Source organism: Manduca sexta, chromosome 6 (genome assembly GCF_014839805.1).
Source record: "Manduca sexta isolate Smith_Timp_Sample1 chromosome 6, JHU_Msex_v1.0, whole genome shotgun sequence".
Classification (NCBI taxonomy): domain Eukaryota; kingdom Metazoa; phylum Arthropoda; class Insecta; order Lepidoptera; family Sphingidae; genus Manduca; species Manduca sexta.
This window is the reverse complement of record NC_051120.1, coordinates 1,683,305-1,704,631: the sequence shown is the minus strand read 5'-3', so window position 1 is coordinate 1,704,631 and position 21,327 is coordinate 1,683,305. Positions and strand designations below refer to the sequence as shown.

General features: G+C 34.6%; 2 protein-coding genes across 12 annotated transcripts in view; one reads left to right on the top strand and one right to left on the bottom strand.

Moving 5' to 3' along the window:
- The first annotated feature begins 210 nt into the window (after nt 1–210).
- Nucleotides 211–3,871, top strand: LOC115440951. Of its 2 annotated transcripts, none has more exons than XM_030165479.2 (2): nt 211–295; nt 1,852–3,871. In XM_030165479.2, the coding sequence occupies exon 2, from the start codon at nt 1,854–1,856 to the stop codon at nt 3,855–3,857; it is 2,004 nt and encodes a 667-aa protein (XP_030021339.1). In that variant the 5' UTR covers nt 211–295; nt 1,852–1,853; the 3' UTR covers nt 3,858–3,871. The 2 variants fall into 2 exon arrangements, with proteins under 2 accessions (XP_030021339.1, XP_030021341.1); XM_030165481.2 differs by having other exon boundaries at nt 244–376.
- An 879-nt stretch (nt 3,872–4,750) lies between these two features.
- The window catches only part of LOC115440953 (phosphatidylinositol-binding clathrin assembly protein LAP), a 59,702-nt gene continuing 43,125 nt past the window's right edge, over nt 4,751–21,327 (bottom strand). For 2 of the 10 annotated variants that reach the window (XM_037447466.1, XM_037447467.1), the window contains 12 exons: nt 20,298–20,400; nt 19,630–19,797; nt 18,588–18,726; nt 17,776–17,921; nt 17,106–17,286; nt 15,659–15,715; nt 13,959–14,139; nt 11,764–11,943; nt 10,629–10,737; nt 9,870–9,969; nt 8,892–8,963; nt 4,751–7,964 (listed from right to left, as the gene is read on the bottom strand). In XM_037447466.1, coding sequence (XP_037303363.1) covers nt 7,851–7,964; nt 8,892–8,963; nt 9,870–9,969; nt 10,629–10,737; nt 11,764–11,943; nt 13,959–14,139; nt 15,659–15,715; nt 17,106–17,286; nt 17,776–17,921; nt 18,588–18,726; nt 19,630–19,797; nt 20,298–20,400 — 1,550 coding nt within the window. In that variant the 3' untranslated portion in view covers nt 4,751–7,850. Of the gene's footprint in view, nt 7,965–8,891; nt 8,964–9,869; nt 10,014–10,628; nt 10,738–11,763; nt 11,944–13,958; nt 14,140–15,658; nt 15,716–17,105; nt 17,287–17,775; nt 17,922–18,587; nt 18,727–19,629; nt 19,798–20,297; nt 20,401–21,327 lie in introns of all 10 variants that reach the window. The other 8 variants (XM_037447468.1, XM_037447470.1, XR_005114041.1 and 5 more) reach the window with 7 other exon arrangements.

The window sequence follows — 21,327 nt, the reverse complement described above, 5'->3', positions numbered from 1 at the left end:
TTACTCTGCGCCAAGGAATTTATATATCTCGATAGTTCTACACTCTATGATATAATACTGAAAATAATAAAGAAAGAATTATAATAAAAACGATAAAAACCAATAGAAAATTAAACGTGCGGGAGCACCATTGGTATTTTAAAATTCGTGTTCTTTGACTAACAAAATAATTATTTTCTGTAGCAACTCAATTACCATAGTCAATGAGAATTGACAGACAACAATAACAGCCATTATGCGAAGTAGCGGATTGAATTGATTATTATAATTGTAAAAGTGTAATGCAGATACTGCAGTAAGTGCATTTTGATTTTTAGATATCATAATTAATAATTTAGCAATATTACTACGGATGTCACCCCAGTGTTGGACATAGGTAGGTGTTTTATGATAAACAATTTAGCAATAGTACCAGTATTGGACAAGCACTTATTGTTTGTTTATATTAACTTGTGCACTAACGTAATGATTATATTCTCTGGCCCACTTGTAGGCTTACAGGAGAAGCTCCATCTTAGTATAAAGAAACTTACACCAGTATTATTTTTGATAATACCAATACGTATATTTTAATTTTACTAAATGAATATTTTTTTAAAAAATAACAAAATGTGAGCCAGCACTTGATATTGATCGACACTTAGGAGAACCCCGGTTTACCAATAAGAGCCCAACCAAATAATATATTTACATTCGTGACTCTAGAAATTCGTATAGGTATTAATTTTATATAAAACAAGCTGTGCCTACGGCTTTGCCCGCGTGGATATCGGTGTGTCACAAAGTTTTTCCCGCGTAAATTAATATTTTAATATTTCAGTCTACTATTAACCTAAACTTCATCAAGAATTGAAATATCTTTTAGTAAAAACTGTATAATAATCTATTCAGTAGACTTTGAGAAATCGATCACACACAGACAGACAGCTTTTGGGGACTTTGTTTTGTATTAGTTATAGATAGATAAGCCACAATTCACAGTCCACTTTCTACAGATCTTTGATACGTGTTTACAAGGTTTTTAAGTATTATAAAGGTTAAGTTAAGCTTGTCGTAATGTTTACAGACAAATGATTTAAATAAGTTAAAAAAATACGGATTAGGTTTTCATATAAGTACAATTTATTCGTTAGTAAGTAAGTATATCCCCCATTTAAATAACTGTCATGGTTAACAATATTAGAATAAAATATCAGAAATAATAGTTTATATAGGTACTTATTTATCAATTATACTTGACGCTATTGTATATCTACCCAATGAAAACTGAAATACAGGGGAGGCGTTTAAGATGAGCGACGTGGGTCATCACCCACGGTCTCAGGGCCCGAAGAGCCGCGCCTCAAGTTAAAACGGTTGTTGAATTATATTGCTCGTATAACAATTACTTACCACATAACATTATGATAATAATGATCTTAATGTTTTTTTTCACTTACTAAGCTCAGATTACTACTTAAACTTCAGATTAATTATCAAATATTGTTCTGCGGGATAAACAAATACCGTACGTAACAATCCGAAGATTGACGCGACTGCTTCACGTATATAAAAAACGTTTGCTATACGTTGGTATGTTTCCGTTAAAGTTTATTAAGCTATTCGAGAACTCTGTTAACATAGTTTAAGTTTCAATCTAGAACTTCAGGTACTTAACGTAAATAATATTTTTAGTTTCGTATAGCATCGAGAGGTCGTGTCTTTAGATCATACGCTGATGAAAATGTCTTATGATACGCTCTTGTAAAATGTTGCGGAATCGAGAGTGCCTAACTTCTGCTGTGTACGATATAGGTAAATATTATCAGGTCTATGTATCTATAAGTGTGTTTTTATTTATATTAATTTCAGATATGGCGCCCGTGAAACATTATCGTCCGGAACAAATGCTGAAAGCCATTGAAGCTGTAAAAAAAGGATCTAACGTGTTACGTGCTGCGAAGAAGTATGGCGTGCCTCGAATTACACTTCGGAACAAAATTACTGGAATAAGTCCAATGGTATGCGGTATGGGCCCACCTTCGATACTCAAAAAGGAACAAGAAGAAATGTTTGTAAAATGGTTGAATGATATGTCAGACAGGCACTGCCTTGTCGGAAAAGAACATTTGTTAGACAGTGTACAACAGTTCGTTATAGATGAAAAAATCGTTAACCCATTTACAAATGATCGTCCCGGGAAGAAATGGTTCTATTCATTTTTAAAACGCCATCCAGGAATATCGGAAAGATTGTCGACAAATTTTCTTAAAAGCAGTGAGATTATTAGTCAAGAAAAAGTCGAAAACTGGTTTGAAAATACTTATGATTGCTTGGTAAAAAATAATTTGCAAGATATAATAAGGGATCCCTGTCGCATTTTTACTTCGGATGAAGCAGCTTTTTATCTAAATCCAAAACCAAAACGCGTGCTTGTCAAGCGTAGTGTATCAAATATATTTTCAACTGTAGGGACTAAGAAGGAAAATCCAAGAGTTTTTCTAACAGCAAACGCCGCAGGACAGCTGGCTCCACCCATGGTCATGTTTGCTGACCATCCAGTCTCACCCAACATTTACGATAGTATGCCAGAAGGATGGGGCGTAGGAATGACTAAAACTGGCTGGATGTGTGGCACCACCTTTTACGAGTACATGACAAACATCTTCCATCCATGGTTAATAGAAAATGATATCGAATTGCCAGTAATCTATTTCCTAGACGGAGATGCAAATCATTTGACACTACAACTATCAGAGTTTTGTTCTAAAAATGAAATAGAACTATTATCCTTGTACCCAAACAACACTGAGATTGCAAAACCAATGGATGTTGCGTTATTTAGGCCACTTAGAGCTTTTTGGAAAAAAGAATGCACTGTTTGGAAAAAAGCAAACTATGATAATACAATCAAAAAAGAAAATTTCGGAACAATTCTGGCAAAAGCTTTAAAAGACGTTACACCGGCTTGTATACGAAATGGTTTCAAAGTTGGTGGATTATATCCATTTGCCTTTAAAGACTCAGAACCCACCAAAGCTGATACTGATGACATATATTTTTTGAATACTTTGGAGAAAGAAATAGTAGTTACCTGTACACAAGAAAAATTACAATTATTCAATGCACTTTATACCAACAAAAATAAAAGTGCAAATATACCTAGAGAAGATGGAACGCTGTACAAAATTTGGTCTAAATATAAAGATAAATGTAAGGACGTTACCCAAACACCTGTGAGAACGGTTGATTCTTCGTCCTATGCTAACTCTGAATATAAGTTTACAGACGATATTCAAAGAACTTTTAAGACTAGTCGATTATCTGATATTGAAAACGATTCCGAAGCAAACAGTGAAGACGGCGAAAAAAGAAGATATTTAAGTTTAAGCGAAGATGAAGATGAAGTGATGCCACCAAAATTGATTACACCCACGTTTGAAACTAACCTGGACCCATTAAAAATTACAAGACTTAGGGTAAAAGAGGAACAAAAGTGTATAAATACTAAAAACCTCACACCACGTACAATCAGAGAATTGCGAGAGAAAAATAAACAAATAAAAGAACAAAGTATAAACCCAGTAACTTTAAGACATAAAAGAAAAAGTGAACTGAAGATGCAAGTTATACGTAATGCTAGACCAAAGAGACCTATTGAAAAAGGAACACAAACATTATATAATATAACTAAAACAGATTATAACGATGACTGTGGTGTCTATATCAAAGAAGAAAAGGAAAGCATTGAAAATGGAAATGTAGGTGAAACACTTGATGAAAAATTACTTCCCACAGATATAATTAAAAAAGAAATAGAAGACGACAGTGTGATTATTTACGTTACTGATGACGATGTAAATATTTTGTACTATTAAATTGTTTGTTACTATTTGTAGTATATTTACACTTACCCAAAAATATCGATCGTTTTTAGACAAATTATAGAGATTTTTTTTACACCATTTACTGTCATGATAGAAGTGTTAACTATGGGCTTTTTTTAACTTTCTTACCATAGTTCTATACAGCAGAAGGTGGCAGAAGGTATTTAACACCTCTATCAAAGAGACCTCTATAGTCTACAGCTACACTAACTTACAGCTAACATATTATAGGACTAGTAGCTTAAATTTCAAATAAAAAGCCGATAATATTTTATAAGTTTATTGTGTTCATAGACAATCGTTACTATTTGCGACCCAACAATACACGTAGTAATATTCGAAAGCCTTGTAATGTTTCAGAACGTGGGAACCGGTTTCGTGGAATATAACCTTATTTTAAGCTACGAAACACTCCTCTCCTAACAAAAATATATTTTCAAATTTGTATTCAGTCATATTTTAACACAAGATATTAAAAAAATGTTTTTACTTTGATTCGAAAATATTTTTTGTACTTTTTATCAGAAACTAAATGGTAGTGATATAATTATGTTTGATGAAAAATCTATTTTTTTTTGTAATTATTTCATCCTTTATTAAAATATAACTGAATACGTCTACATTATTTAATATTAATAGTAAGTAACATCTATACAACAATCTGATAGACTACTATTAGAAATGCTACTATAATACTGTGAATCGGATTGACTATGGCTATGTAAATTTTCGGTCTGCCTTAGGAAAATTCCATAAAAAAATCATTTGCTTACCCTTAGAAAGTTATTGTTGCAAAATATATATTCCGTAAATACCTAAAATAACATCTAACAATCTTAATACATATGAAAGGATGATGTACATTTTAGTTTTTTTTGTTGTCATAAATTAATATTAAAAGAAGTCAATAACTTCAAAATACGATACATAAATTATGGTAACGCAAAAATATTATAAATACATTTCTAAGGCAGACCAAAATGCATACTAACATTCCGACATCGTAATCTTGAAACAGACCTTCGTGCTAAGATAGTATTGTCATTAGAACAAGAGGAAAACATCCAATTTATGTACTTCCCACAAACAATGTGCAGATAATTCGCAGAAAAACCTTTTTGAACTACCTACTCCACGCGGGAGACAGGCGCATTGTGGACCCTCGGGTAAAACACAAAACAGGACAAAGAAAAAAACTCAAAACAAATCATATTAATCGATTTATTATTCTTCATAAATAAACTAAATTGATTATCTAAACGCGCGAATTACAAACAACATAGCAAGGAATATTTACATAAAACAACGTAACTCATTAAATCGATAAAAATAATAGAATAAAATGTACAACTTAAAAATTTTGAAGACCATTATGAGTACTAAAAATAATTCATAACTTGGGTAAAACTAAATTATCCACTTACAAAATGATAACTAATAACTAACGGCGAATCCTACTAGTTCAAAGTAAATCAGTCGAATCCACATCGCATCACAGCATACATTCAAAAAGTACAGTATGGCGAACTAAAAATCTCAAGAATATGACAGACAAATTGCAAATATCTCAAGAAGCTCATAAAACAACTTCCAAAAAACTATGTGCTGCCATGAATAAAGAGAAATACAATAATATTGCACAAAAAATACTAGAAATTTGCTGACAATAAACCAACAGATCTTAAAATTGCAAATGATATTAAATATCATTAATATTTAATGTACCAGAAGGTATTTACAGTACATATTATAGTTTTTAACTAGCAACATCAAGACATTGACAAAATAGAGGTTATTTGATACTGTTAAGGATTATTCAGTATACAAACTACGCAAACGACTATAATTTATTTACAAGCATTATTGAAGCGTAGTATCGGCCTTTATATGTAAAGTAATACTTCCTTCCAAGTTTTCAAACTGTGTATTTAATCCTATATTTCCCAAAATCATTTTTTCTACCTGTAACACTGAATGTTGTGGCCATAATGTTGCTACACAAAAAACACATTTTCTACCAAAATAAGACTAATTCACGATACTTCGTCAAAATGGAATTGAAATCTTTGATAAAGCTTGGTTTAATACTTTATTACAATTTGCAGTCTTGTAAAATAAAAAATATCAAGAAAATAGTAATATAAATAATTTTTATATGACCATTTAAACGAAGTATTATGATTTGATATTTAATAACTTTTTATAAATTTAAATCTTGGTATTCATAAACGTATAATTTCCTACCGTACGGGTATTGCATGACCGATATTTTAATGAAAGAAAAATATGTATTTTAACAAATTGTGGTATCATTCTCTAAAACTGTAGTATCAATGCTTATATGAGACTTAAGAAAGCATAATTTAATTTGATTTAATTTATTACGATTCATGTTTTAGTAGATTATTCCACAATTTACTCATACAATGAGGAAATAAAATTTTCGGCGTCGACATAAGCACCTAGTTTATATTCACAACAGCCATACATATGGTACATTCGTAACCGCTAACTCGATAACAATCTAATACACTTTCTATACATGATTTCTAAATGACAAATACAGCGTTTTATACATAAGATTATTGAGTGGCATTATGTAGAGCTGATTATGTACTTAATATACGAGTTGTTGAAATATTTAGAAATAATATATTTCTCTAATGAAAAAAGACTTGTAACCTATAAACATCTGGAATGTTCTATTGACGAATCCAAAGACATAATATTAAAATAATTCAGTTATCAAACGAATAAAAAGGTTACCTCATGATGAAATCCAAAAAGAGTATATTAAAAAGTAAATTATACGTATAAAAAATTCACTAAATATTAAAACAACCACTCAGGTAATTTAGAAGACCTCAGCAATACAAAGTACATAAATAGTTAAACATGTATTCATTACGACTAAATATGCCAATAGATATACATAAATGGTTAATACGACAAACATTGGTAATAACACTAAACATTTTCATCAAACAGTTGCATCATGATACATTTTTAACATTCTAATCTAACGCAACTGGACAATTAAAATGGCTTTACAATTCCAATATTACTTGAAGCCAAAACGTATGTTGTTAGTGAGACAAAATATATACCATAGACAATAAGATAACGTTTATTTTTGTACAATATGGAATGTGATGTCGATTGAATTTTGAAATAAAAAAAATGTTATAAAAAAAAAATCTAATTATGCACCAATTTCATAAGAGAAATATGCGACAAAATAATTCGTCAAATATAATGAAATTATTGTAACTTGTTATTTTTGTTTATCAACAGTATATTGTATTTTTTAAATAATTTATTATCGACAAGCTTATTCGCCACTGTTTATGGCAACGTGTTCCAGTATAATATGATGAGAATAAACATCAAAATTATGTGAAAAACCTCTTATAATAACCACCAACGGACTTGAAAGGTAACTTTAAATACAATGTTTTACCTTTAACAGAGGTCTTAATATAATTATAAAACAAAACTTACGGGTCTCACAGACCTCGTGATTCATAAGAATTGAACTTAAAAGTGTTCTTCATAATGTTTTATGTAGAATCGCAAATTAATATACAATATATATTATTGCCACGTAAATACAATTCTATAGTGACTATGGCATTATAATAACGACCCGACTGTTTCCATCAGTTTTCGTACGAAAAAAGCATTTAAACTTGGATACCCGATCCCGAAACTATTATTTTTAATGTTGAATTAACTATAACAATTCATACTTAAAAATAAATAAAAACGTACGACGTACAATTGGCAATAACAGAGTTGCCAGCTCAAACTATAAATCTACCATTAAAACTTTTTGCTGGCAATATCTACCATTTTTATTACCAACCTAACAATGAAACCTTAGTATTAGCCAGTATTACTAAGGATTCCGTACGATTTGTATTGAATGGTGCGAACAGTCGAGTCCCGTGTACCTAATGAGCCGTGAAGAAGGTAGTATGTTGTTTAACTGAACTGATTGGTGGTGGGTTGCGGCGGCACGGCTGGCCGCATCGGCTGTACCATCCCCATTGGCATCATCGGCGCTCCAGGCATGCCCATTACCATCCCTGGCTGTTGCTGGAATGGCATATATTTTTTTGAGTAATTTATTTTATGATATTATATTTTTACGTTTAAGACACTCTTCCATTTCGCTTTTAATAGGCATTATTACCCCCAAATACTATTTTCCTACTTATACCTACGTAGATATTAGGATGGATAATTCTTTTTCAGCTTTATTCTTATTCATTTTCACAGCTCCAAACAGGCATCTTCTTTCATCGACCTTTTTATATCTATATATAATCATAAGCCTACATCTAAATTATCTTACAATATTTATTATTAAACAAACTGAAATATGTTAGTTCCCAGTAAAACCTGTAATTATTTCATTAACGACGCAGGAAAAAACAAAAATTAAAACAAATGTGGACCAAATGAAACGTAAGAAAAGTACGGATTTAACATCATGCAGTCATTGATGCATATCCATGCAAAGGGCAATTTCTAAGAACACTCAGTCATTTTGGTATTTACCGAAAACGTAAACGGGCACGAAGATTAATAAAAGCCAGAGGCGATTACACACAGGAAGTGATAACTTAAAAATGTTTAGTCAATTGTTTAAGTTGATATATTTGTAAGCAAAATTATTCAATATAAAATACTTTGATTTAGTAATACAAAGAAGGGAATATTTGTAAGCAAAATAAATAATAAAATACTTAGTTTTAGTAAAACACAGGGAGTATTACACATCACAAGAATGTCCCCACTTCATGTTATTATCGAAAGTGTTCATGTCACTTAAAAATCTACCACAACGAAATCTAATTTATTAACTGGTAACACAAATCCTTTTCAAAAAAACGTTTTACACATAAGATGCGTGCAAGTAACTGAGAATACGTTCTAAAATTTAAAAAAATGTGTTCTATAACACAATGTGATAACTATTTCATAAAACAAAAGCGAAATAAAACATTTATAGCAACTTACCATAACATAATGCGGGGGATGGTATGTATGGGGCAAAGTGTGGGGCATTGGCGGTAAGGTCATGCCGGGGCCCTGAAAAACGCAAATAAACAGGATGCTGGCATGCTAAGGGTCCAAGCACGTGACTATGTAAAATATTTGCACATTATTCAAAATGTTTGTTTTGAATCTAAAATATACATTTCTTTGATTTATATACGCTTTAATTCGGAGTTTCAAAATATTGTGGTATGTATTTTTTTTTCTAAATATAGTTTTAATAAAATACATATATTTGTCATGATTATATGTATTAAAACAAATAATGTGGCAAACTCAAGAAATACATAGCAATAGTCACATACCTGTGAAAATAAAAATACAAAAGAACGAAAAATAATGCACACAGAAATTTTTAGCGTAGGCATGAATCTAATAACTGGCTTAAAACATGAAAAAAAATTGCATTAAGAAATAAAATTGAAAAAAAAAATAGCTTAATCACGAAATGCAACATTTAAAGCAGTACAGTATTCGAAAAAGTTATGATGCTGTGACGAAATCAAGACTAGGGTCTTGACTAGAATTTTTTAATATAATGCGACTAATATAATGACTGACTCAAAATTATCTGCCGGGCCATTCAAATTTCCATCTTGGCGTGGTCCCTCAAGCACGATTGGCGTATTAAAGCAATACTATATATCCTCTCTATTTTGTTCTTGTATCAATATCATTATCCATACTTACCACTAAGACTTAATCAAATATTTCCAGTTTTTGATATTTTACCATCCTTAATTATATCTACTTCGCAGATACATAAACTATAATAAAATTATCTTATCTGCTATGTTTAGTGGTTTATCACTATCAACTATCTTTTAACATAGGACTCAAAATTCTGGTCTCTAAAGTCTAAACAGCCTTAATTTTCTGCTCTATACATCAAAAAATCATTTAATCCATTCATCTAATAAGATAACTATCCATCCTTACCATTGGCCTGTATCCGGCGCCCGTGGTCGCCTGCATTGGCTGTGGACTCCAAGTGGCTCCCGGCTTGGACGCATTCTTCGGCGAGTTCCACTGCATCGGTCTAACATCACACCGGCCAATGAACAGCGTGTACATGCACATGAGCTTGTGAGTGTATAGTTTGAATGTTTTGTATGATGAAACAAAAAAAACATTGTATGTGAAGCTGAAGTGTATACAATAAATAATTTGAAAAAAAAAAATACTCTCAATTTTGTATCATAGGACGATAAAAAAGATTTTTTTTTGTATTCTCTGTAGAATGTTTTTTCATTCCTCATCCTCAATTTTTTGCTATTTAAAGAAATAATAAAAAAAATGTCTTTGTTCTATAGAGTCTGGTGAGTAATGTTAAAGCTAAAATATTCTAAACTACCACACAACTTCTCTATTACGCATACACTAATTACCAAATCACAAGAAATTAAGGGATAACCCCTATCAATTTGGATAGCAATCAGTCATTCATGAAAATAACAGCCTTAAATATTCATTCGTTTTTAAAAAGGTCGCCAAAAACAAAAATGGTCCTGAATGTAAAATCATTATAAAAATCATTTTTTATTTATTGTCAACGAACTTAGCTATATGATACCAGCCCATATGTTCAAATTCTACCACGTTCTCTAAATTCTACCCAAAAAGGATTTCAGTGCCAATCTACAGTTCACACAATCTCTTTCAAATCTAGCGTCATAGGGTTGAGAATCGTTCACTTACTTTTGCGCGGCGGCGCTCTTGTTTATGGTTAAGTTGTTGGCCAGTTGAGCGAGGGACGAATCCAGGTCACCTGTCAAAACTTTGCCAGGTTGCTGTTGAGGTTGCTGACCTGTGGAATATAATGTTTATGTGGTGCATCGTAAAATAATAATTTCGGACATGTTACCCACCTGAAGTGTCCGTTTGAATGTTTAAAAAACATTGTCATAATAAACTAATATGGATTTTTCAACGAAATAAATATTTTTTTAGAAATAAATGCTGTATAAAGAAATATTTTAGCTATTAATATTTTGCAGTGCTTTTTGATTAAACTACAAAAACATACCTTTTACCAATTGGTAAACTGGCATTAGCTATTTATTTTAGTAAATAAAACACACACTGATGCTATTAACATAAACAAAAACGCAAAATCTAAGAGCTATTTACAAAACGAATAATTTTTACAACAAAACGGTGCATAAAGAAAATCCTGAAAATTAAAAAAGCACACAACGTTACTGGCAACTCTGGGCGAATTAAAAAAAAACAACAAAGGAAAATAAAAACGAACGATCCATCAAATTCAAATTCGAACCGGTCATCGGCATCATCGGCTGTCGGGCTGGCGAGCCAAACATCATTGGCTGGGACATCGGCATCGACATGACGTCACTGAAAGGCTGCGATGCCATTGGCTGCGGCTGCTGCGTGATTGGCTGCTGGGACTTAGCCGGTGAACCCCCCAAGGACATTCGCATCACGTCTTCGAGATCATCAAAGGCGGACTTTACGGGTTGTGGTGGGATGGAGGGAGGTGGGGGACGGGCCGGGGATGCTGTGATTGGCTGCGTGGGATCTCCCATACCCATGAACGGATTAGCCGCGGCAGCTTGCGCAAGAAACGATTGACTTTAATAATTTGCATAAATAAACAATTATCACAGATTATTGCCATTAGAATGTACATTGTAATCCCAACACCAGAAGATTTTACATTATAAGTAATTTACGATAGATAGTGTCGTCGTGTGAAAAAATCAATTTGCAATAGGTTGCATTAAACATTACTACAATTCACAAAAATGTACCAAAATGGTAGAATATTTTTTCTCACGGCAACACAGATAGCTAGGTGTGGTAAGCGTCTCACCTGCGGTGTCAGTGTTATCGAATACGTTAGAGAAGTTAGCGTCGGAAACAAACGTGTTGTTGTGTTGCGACGTCGGCGGGGGGAAGGCGGCGAACCCGTTGGAGGCGGGCGGCGCCGCGCCCCACGGGGCCGCCGCGGGGGCGCCCGGGGCCGCGCCCGCGCCCGACACCGGCGGCCCGGCTAGAACGGCGCCACGCAAATAACAATGCAGTCACACTGATACTTCATTTGCATGTCTTGTGTATTTTATGTTTCAGTGTTCATTTTAATCAGGTAAAATTAAAAAGGTGTGGTGAATTAAATTCTGGTTGCATCAGTCATAAGTTACAGAGTTTAGAAGTTTCTTGACAAAGGCGAAGGTAATCTGCTTTCCTTAAAACGGGTGATAATTATTATATTTAAAATATTTTTTTATCAGAAACATTTATATGTGACTAGCTTCCGCCCGCAGCTTCGCCCGCGTGGATTTCGGGTTTCAAAAATGGAGAAGGTGCTCAATTTGTCGGGATGTTTTTTTAATTTATGGTGGTATGCAGGTGGCCCGATTGTCCGGTCAGGGTCTGATGATGGGATCCTGGTGAAATCGAAGGAACTTTTAACCATTAAGGTTGCACACGAAATGACGGAAGCTTAAAAATGGAGTAACTTCTCCCGTTTTCCCAACATTTTCCATCACTGCTATGCTCCTATTAATTGTAGCGTGATGAAAAGTATACTATAACCAGCTCAGGAGTATGAAAAATAATTGTACCAAGTTAAGTTAAAATCCGTCGGGTAGTTTTTGTTTCTATAACGGTTATACAGACAGACAGACAAAAATTTTACTAATTGCATTTTTGGCATCAGTATCGATCCCTAATCACCCCCAGTTATTTTGGAAATATATTTCATGTACAGAATTGACCTCTCTACAGATTTATTATAAGTATAGATATGCAAAAGTAGCTCAAAAATTGTCCATAACGAAAACATGCATTTTAAAATAAAACAAAAGAAATAATATCGTGAAGCCAACCAAATAACTAATGATATATTAAATTTTGTGACTGTTCAATTTAGTCGGGTCCGCGATATCACTTTTGTTGAGTTTCAGAACGCGACATTACATTATTATATTCTGTGCTCCAACGCACACTGCTTTGATGTTAGGAACACACCTACATTGCTTAGACAACAGTGAACTTTATACAATAGCAATAAAGCTCAAATTGACTCTACGTATTAGTTAGAAAACGTTTGTATGGGAAATAGAAAAATGCTGTTTTGAGGATTTTCCCGGCAATTATTCGAATTTTTCTCACCTTTTAAACCTTCCCTAGACCTCCACGAATAATTCAAGACCAAGATAAGATAAATCCGTTCAGCCGTTCTCGAGTTTTAGCGAGACTAACGAACAGCAATTCATTTTTATATATATAGATAGATAGATAGTAATTTTTTATTGTTTTATAAGTGATTATGTCACGTTGTGAGAAGGTGTCTTTGTTGGCAAGTTGTTGGTAAATAATATCAAGTACTGCATTGATATTTAATTTCGTGTCAAGAATAGAAATGTGCAGTAGTAACCATCCCCAAGCTAGGGGTGTGCTGTTTATTATAGCTTCCGGAAAAACATTCTGATGTTTTTGAAATGGTAATTATCATATTTTTTTTTTAAAATGCTAAAATTTTTTATCATATTGAAAGTATTATCATATGAAGTTCTGTTGTTAATTCAATATCGAAATGTTTTTCTGGCATTTTATTTTTATAATACAAAGTGAACATTGGTGAAACGAACTAGTATGTACAGCGGTGTAAATAAAATTTTTACCATTATAGAATTTAGCTTTGTGATGTTGAAACAATTAATTGTTAATTCAGTTACTTAATTAAGTGAAAATTTGATTATTATGTTACGTTTATAAATAAATTCATTAATATTAGATATTAAGTGTTATGAATTTTTTCCTCATAATGAACTGGCAATATTCATCATTATTTATTTAAGAACTTTGCAGGGCTTTTTTGTGCATTTCTTTTTTTATTTGTTCTGATATTTTAGCTCTGAAAAACCATACTTTAATCATCGTTTATAACAAAACAGACATGTTTAAATAATCAATTGAAGATAATTTATCACTACTACTCCCATACCGAATTTTATACAATATTAACATATAACCTTTCCGATTCCATAGCTACATAATACTGACCTCCAAACATATCTGCGAACGGATTGCCCAACGACAGCAGATCGTCAGACGCCTTGCTGGTCGTGCTCGCTGTGTCGGCCGGCGTGGGGCCGAACAGGTCCACGATCGATTGCTGGTTGCTGGTCGGAGCGGTGGACAGGAACGGATTGTTCGCTGCGTTTGTTGGCGATTGCACTTTATTCTGGAATTGTTTTTTTTTTATTTAAGTAGGCAGGTAGTCTTATATTTAGGCGTAGTAAAGCTCAAAATACTATTGTTAGATGTTTTCACTCATCGAAAGAATGACAACAGGAAGGAGTATTTTAAGTTCAATCAAGATCATACTGCCAGTATTTTACGGATTGATATGTATCTCCGCTTAAAGGTTCATATTTTACTTATGTGGAGTTGAATTTTTTTTTTTAATGAATTATGTTTAGGTCTTCTCGATTTAAATTGCTCGACACCAAAGCATCTAAAATATTCTGGTAGTAAACTGGAAGATAGGTTTCCTTTTAATTTACCTATCACCTTCCTTAAATTTAAGTATCACTTGCACAAACACGAAATGACAATTTAAAACTCAATACCCATCGAAAACATTTCCCAAGCTTATGAAGCAATTTTATTTCAGAAATATCACAATAGATAAAATTATGAGAATAACAGATGATGTATAAGCTGATGATATTGTAAATAGCAATATATAGTTTAGTTTATAATGTGCGGCCCAACTTGAAAATGTGTTTAATTTAACTTGTCCAAATTATAATGTGACCCATTAAATGCATGAACGAATAACCTTGAAATCATCACACCAATACACCATTATAATCATGATTGAATTCATAAAAAGTGCTAAGATTAGCCAGAATCAAAATTTCTCCAAAATCCAGAAGTAAATGTATATGAATTGTTTATTTTCGCGATCGATCCGGAAATATCGATAGAGATTTATTAATTTCATTAGTTAGGTGGCAAAATAAATATATAAAAAAAACACGATATGTGAAACCAGCCTAGTGACAGATCTTCAATGGGTAAGAATGGAAGCATGTATGAGAGCTAACAAATTACAAAGGTAACGCAATCATAATAACGCATAATAATGGTTTATGAATTCCCAACCATACGTAATATAGCATAGAAATGAAATTTACAAAACAAAAAATACGAAGCAACTTTAGCGACTTGGGAGCCACAGAGCTCCTATAATGACTCTTTAATCACTAACAATACAAATGTTGACTTGATTATCAAAATATAATCTAAAGTCAGTTTAAAATGTTATTACACTTTGTTATTGGCACTCAATCTCCAAATCGAATCAAAATAAGCCATCTGTAAGCATATCAAATCAACTACATACAAATTGTGATCCGTGTAAACGGATCAATCATAATCGTTTATTTCACACGCTTTCAAATGCCTTATTTTGATTGGTCTCGGCATTGATCCGAAGTTAGTGATTAAGTTGGTTTATTGAAGTGAAGTGAGCAAGATGTCTGAGTGAGCCGATATCAATATCTTTACTGTTTTAATTTACTACTGTTTTGTTTTATATATTTAGCATATAAAAATCAAAGCCAGTCAACACTCCCGATAAATGATGTGTACAAAACATTAATAAACAACCATTCATATGGTACCGAAACTCCCCAAAAATAGACAAAACAGTACAACACACAAAACCCTTATCCGTAATTTCATTAATGTCTTACAACTATATCGGATATATCCTCGTCGCCCGTCAATTCTGTCCCTTGCAACAAGTGCACCTGGAATTGTTTAACTTCGTGTTAACGCGTGAGGGAGATGGAATTATATGTAAGTAATTTGTGTGAACAGTGTGAATATATTTTTTTATGAATCAAGTTATGATAGATTTGCATTGGCCGCACTCCGCATCGTAGTAATAATCGTCTTCTCATTGTTCGTTTTCGGTACCCGACCAACCCATCTACATGTGGGGACGTAATACTTTAGTACATTTATATTAGAACAGCATTAGCGAATTATTTCTGGAATTCTCAAATGTCTATAAAGGACATGTCCGGTGTTTGTATTGGCGCTGGTTCTTTGTTTCTAACAAATCATAATCAACCTTAAACTTATTGGATAATAAAGTGGTAATAATGGGGAGCTTGGAATCATTAAACAAATAATTTTAGACGTGGGCGATTATAACAAAAATAAGAAAGAAATATGCAGGTAGGCAGATCGCCATTGTTGTTTACCGCAATAGCCCGGGGTTACTCTACTTGGTGCTTGCCACTGGAACGTATGCTCGCTAACTTACTATTAGATACATTTTTTACCCCAAATCAGCAGGAACGTCAATAAAAAAAAATATTCCATAGCATATAATTCATCAGATAACATTTGCATTGCTACAGGGAGTTATTGCTTCTAGCAGTTTTAGATTATTAGCAATATAACATGGAATTACAAGTATATGCATAATATAGCATGCATTATCTGTTTTATACGTGCACGAGTAAGTGACGCCATGCACCTTATGGTAAGTGGAGTGGGGTCCAATAGAATGTCAATTGACGAGAGATTACCCCTCGACAGTCGCCATATTTATGCCGGCTTGTTAGAACCGGATATACACAGGCTGATCCCGCAACGCGGCACACTTATGTGGACCACTATAGCGGATTTTAACACTTTGTGTACGGCGGTCGCTATCTGGGAGGATATAAAATATATTCTTTCGGATCACATACTATCATTCTGTGTTCGGTAGTGTCAATTTATGCTTGACGATTTAAATTGATTCCTCATCTCTCAATACTTTGTTTAGAATGAAATTCCTTTGACAGTTTTTAATTTAAGGCAAAGGTCTCTGTCTTATCGCACTATGTGCAGGTTGAGGCTACTAAAATTAAGGTGTATCAGGAGGTTCTGCATACTTGATCGATATTGCAAAGGATATTGGCTTTATGGTATCACCTGATTCCGAGCCTCGGTTTACAACCAAGATGCCTCAGGTATCTCGATGAGTTAGTTACCGTATTGTAGCTTGCAGTGGCGAAAGGAGAAATTTTCCGAAAGAGAAACACAATATATTGGTAGTAATATGGATAAATGCGTTCTGCAAATCGTTCTAAAGGGAAGTGGGCAGGAATCTGGTTATATGGAGCCTTCTCCACTGGCAGGTACCTTGTACTGGTTCATGGCGGCCTCCTCCTCGGCGAGCGCCTGCTGGCGCAGCGAGTCGTCGATGAACATGGGCGCGGCGCCGTTGGGCTGGTTGTCGAGGCGCGTGGAGGCGGCCGCGTTGCCGAACGACGACGACGTCGACGACAAGGCGCCCATCACGCTGGCCACGTTCTTCTGGGCACTGGGGAACGGAATGTTTTTAGACAATGTAGCGGAAATGCCTTATCATAATTAATATTTTGTACTATGAATTCGCATATTTATTTTATTTTAATAATAAGGCAGTGTAAGCATTGTCATTGTCGATTAAGGGATTTTGTTTAATGTTTTTTTTTTATTAGCTAAATAAAAATAGCTCCGCTACAGACTTATATCATCCTCTTTTTTTTATATTACAATTACTTGTCGCAGCTCGGACACAAGAAGTAGGCGGTGTGATACCTCCGTGCCTCGGAAAGCACGTACAGCCATTGGTTCTGCGCCTGTTCTCTCTCCGGTCGGATTGTCATCTCACAAGACTGAGTAGAACTGTGTATTGCGCACACACTTATGCACTATAATATCTCCTGCGTACTTAACTGATCTCCGATGAAATTAACCACCGTGACCGAAATTCGACTAGAAATTCAGTCTTATATTATTGGATTATGTCGATGTCTTCTGTTTGTACCTGGCGGTCTGCGTGGGCGTGTTGGCGGCGGATCCCTTCTTCCCCTCGAGGGTGGCGAGGTGTCCCTCCAGCGCGTCCAGCAGCGAGCTCGGCGCCTTGGTGAGGTCCGGGATGTCGCCCTTGTCGATGCCCACGTTCTCAGCCACCTACAAATAACATCGTTACTCAGTGATTTAAAGAAAATTATGAAAACAAACGGCGATAGTCTAGTTGGGTGTGGAACGGACTGCCGAGACAAATGTCCGCAGGTTCAAATCCCAAGGGCACACGCCTCTGACTTTTCTAAAATCATGTGTGTATTCTTTGTGAATTTATCGTTCACTTTAACGGTGAAGGAAAATAACGTGAGGAAACCTGCACATCTGAGAAGTTCTCTATAGGAATTTCGAAGGTGTGTGAAGTCTACCAATCCGCACTAGGCCAGCGTGGTGGACTAAGGCCTAATCCCTCTCAGTAGTAGAGCAGGCCCGTGCTCAGCAGTGGGCAAGTACATAATACAGGGCTGATATTATTATGAATACACAACATTACAAAAAGCTTTTGAACCGATTAAAAAAAAAAGTTAATTTATCGGTTTTTTTTTTTGTATTTTCAGCGATATTTTTTTAACGTGTAATTTTGGTATGATTATTGATAAAATAAGGATGGTTCCAACCTGTACTTGAAAAGTTAATTTGTGCAAAATATCTATACATAACCTAGATTACAACAAACGAGAAGAATTTAGTATATTTTAACCAAGGGCCTAAAACAAGACTTATTTACCATACATATTAGATCTCATTTTCCATAATGCAACGTCATCTCCTCACCTTCAAGAACTCGCCGACCCTGTCCATCCTGATGAGGAACTTCTTGTAAAGATCGAGAGCCTCGCGACAGTTCTTCTTGTTCATGTCGAAGTACTTCTCCAACAGATTAATTATACCGTCGTTGTAGCATGCGAACAATCTGGAATAGAAAGTATAAAATTATATAAGTAGAATCCAATAATATACTGTTGTGTTCCGGTTTGAAGGAGTTTGTAGCCAGTGTAACTACTGGACATAATAAGACTTAAAATCTCATGTCTCACGATGGCGAGCGCAGTGGAATACCAAACAATACTTTGTAATTACAGTTTTGGATGGTGTTTCTACTGTTTATGGGCGGTCGTGTCGCTTACCATCAGGCGACTGGCAAGCTCGTCTCGTCATTCAAAGCAATAAAATCATAGGAAACATTACCTACTTATGCCATAGAAGTTACAAAAAACGTGACTTACGCCGCAGTTAAGTATATAAGGGGTGATTAGATTTCAATAAGATTTGCGAATTAATCATAGAATCGGAACATTCATCATATAAGAAATTCTTGTTGACACTGGACTCATAATGAGCAGAAACTGGCATCAATTTACCCTACCCGGAGATCGAAAACCAGATCTTAGCACAGCAGTTATACCGCAAAACTTAGAGGCAGTCACGCCACCAAAACTATCAATGCCACACACTCACAAGCCGTAACTAGCCATTGGTAAGGTTTTTTACGCCCTCCACTTTTTTTTTCGCAGGGATACCACTTTAAGAGACCGCATTAGTCTGAGGAACCAAGACGGGTATATCAGAGTTACCAGCATACTATGCACGACGGAGTAGCGACTAAAACCCTGCGATAGCCTTGATCGACGCATTAGAACTCCAGGGTACCATACAGCTGCTTAGATCTCTACGGGAACAATCTCTGCGGTATATTGCGCCCTGCTTCTGCTCCTGGTCTGGTCATTGCTGCATCCTGTACCTAAGTGCCGTCGCCTAACGCCTAACCAGGAGGTTAGGGCACTGCAAACTCAACCGTAACCCAGTGCTGTAATACCTGATAAGATCCCTGAACAGCAGCATGAAGCACATGTTGATGACGCCGTTGGTGAGATCGTTGGCCGTGCAGTCGAACTCGAGCAGCGCGTCCAACTGCGCCTGGAGCACTGGCAGGGTCTTCAGCAGCTTCTCAGCGTTCATCATTCGCAGCGAGCCCTCTTCCTTGCTGCAGAAGTAAATTTTTAAATAGATTAATATCGGTATTTTTGGATATCAGTGCAGTCATAGATTGTCCACAGCTCAGAATTTGTACTCTTACCTATCGCAGTGATTGTTTTATTTATTTATATTGATTTAATGTTAAACATGATTATCCTTTCATCAATCTAAACCAAGTGTATAATTTAAAAATTGTGTTTTAAAAAAGTTTTATACTTGTAGAAATTGGTAACGGTTGTAATTGGTAATCTAAAGGGGCATTTGTTGGACGGAATACACCACGTAATAATTAAGTAATGTAACACATGCATACATCTGATATCAATAAACAATCTACATAGGTACATTCGTTGAAAACACAAATAAAGTAAGTAACCGGTAAACATAATCAAACTATTCTGATTGGTCCATTTCCTCTATCAATCCAAATATAGCATTTGGAAACGTTAACTTAGGCGTGGTCTACAGCTATCCTCAATTTTATCTTCAACTATTCCATATACTCACCCTCTCTTCACCTTGCAAAAGTCGAACGCTACAGTCCTGTAGGACAACGCCTTCTCGTTCAGGTACTTGGCGTAGCGCCTGATGAACGGCGACATGTCATACCCTGGACACAACATGAACATTTAAAGAAACCCATCGACGAGAATGATAAAACCCACGAAAAAAGCAATCATGATCTAAAAACTCCTTCTAAATTTAATGCTTTAAACAGCAAACAAACGCATGCAAATGAGGAGACGCCTTGATAATGAATTTCTAATAGCTGACTAAATAGTACTTTGATTAAAATATATTATTGTGAAGTAAATTTTCAATCGAAACTAGTTTTTGCGTAACGACTAATGTGGACTTAATATTAACTACAATTAAGTTCAAGGTCGACCAACGAGAATTTGCTTTCCCATCTCTCACCAGAATCATACCGGTCTTTTGCATTTATTTCCGCTATTCATAGATTACCAAGGCGTCAACTCACTCGCACAAGACAATACATGCTTGAATGCTGTCTTTCCTAACATTTCACATGCCAAGTGGGATGTTCTGTATGATTTGTGGCATTCATGTTTGGAATGGTTTTGTAACTTTCATTTTTATCTGAACAGGCATTAGCTAATGTTTGGACATGCTGTAAGTGAGTGGGTATCGTGACCTGCTTTCGTATCGTGATGATTAGGTTCTGGTACGCTAAAAAAGCTTATTGTGCGCGTGGTCAACGTTCAGAAAGAGATATTTGATTTGTTGATATAGAACAAATTACTTAATACTTGTTACTAGGAAATTATTTTTGGAATAATTTACATGTGTTACAAAAATGATTGACTAATTTGAATATGTCTTTAAGTGATCGGAAGCTTTAGTACCAAGAGTTATTTAGTTCATAGCTGAATATTTTGATAAGAGAATACTGAATATAAAAACATAAGATGTTTTTCATATACGGGAACAGAAAATTGTCCCTATTGCACTTAAAGGTTTTTTTAGGGAACTGCTGGATTTATCTCCAGCGGTACCTTGCGAACGAGATACAGGC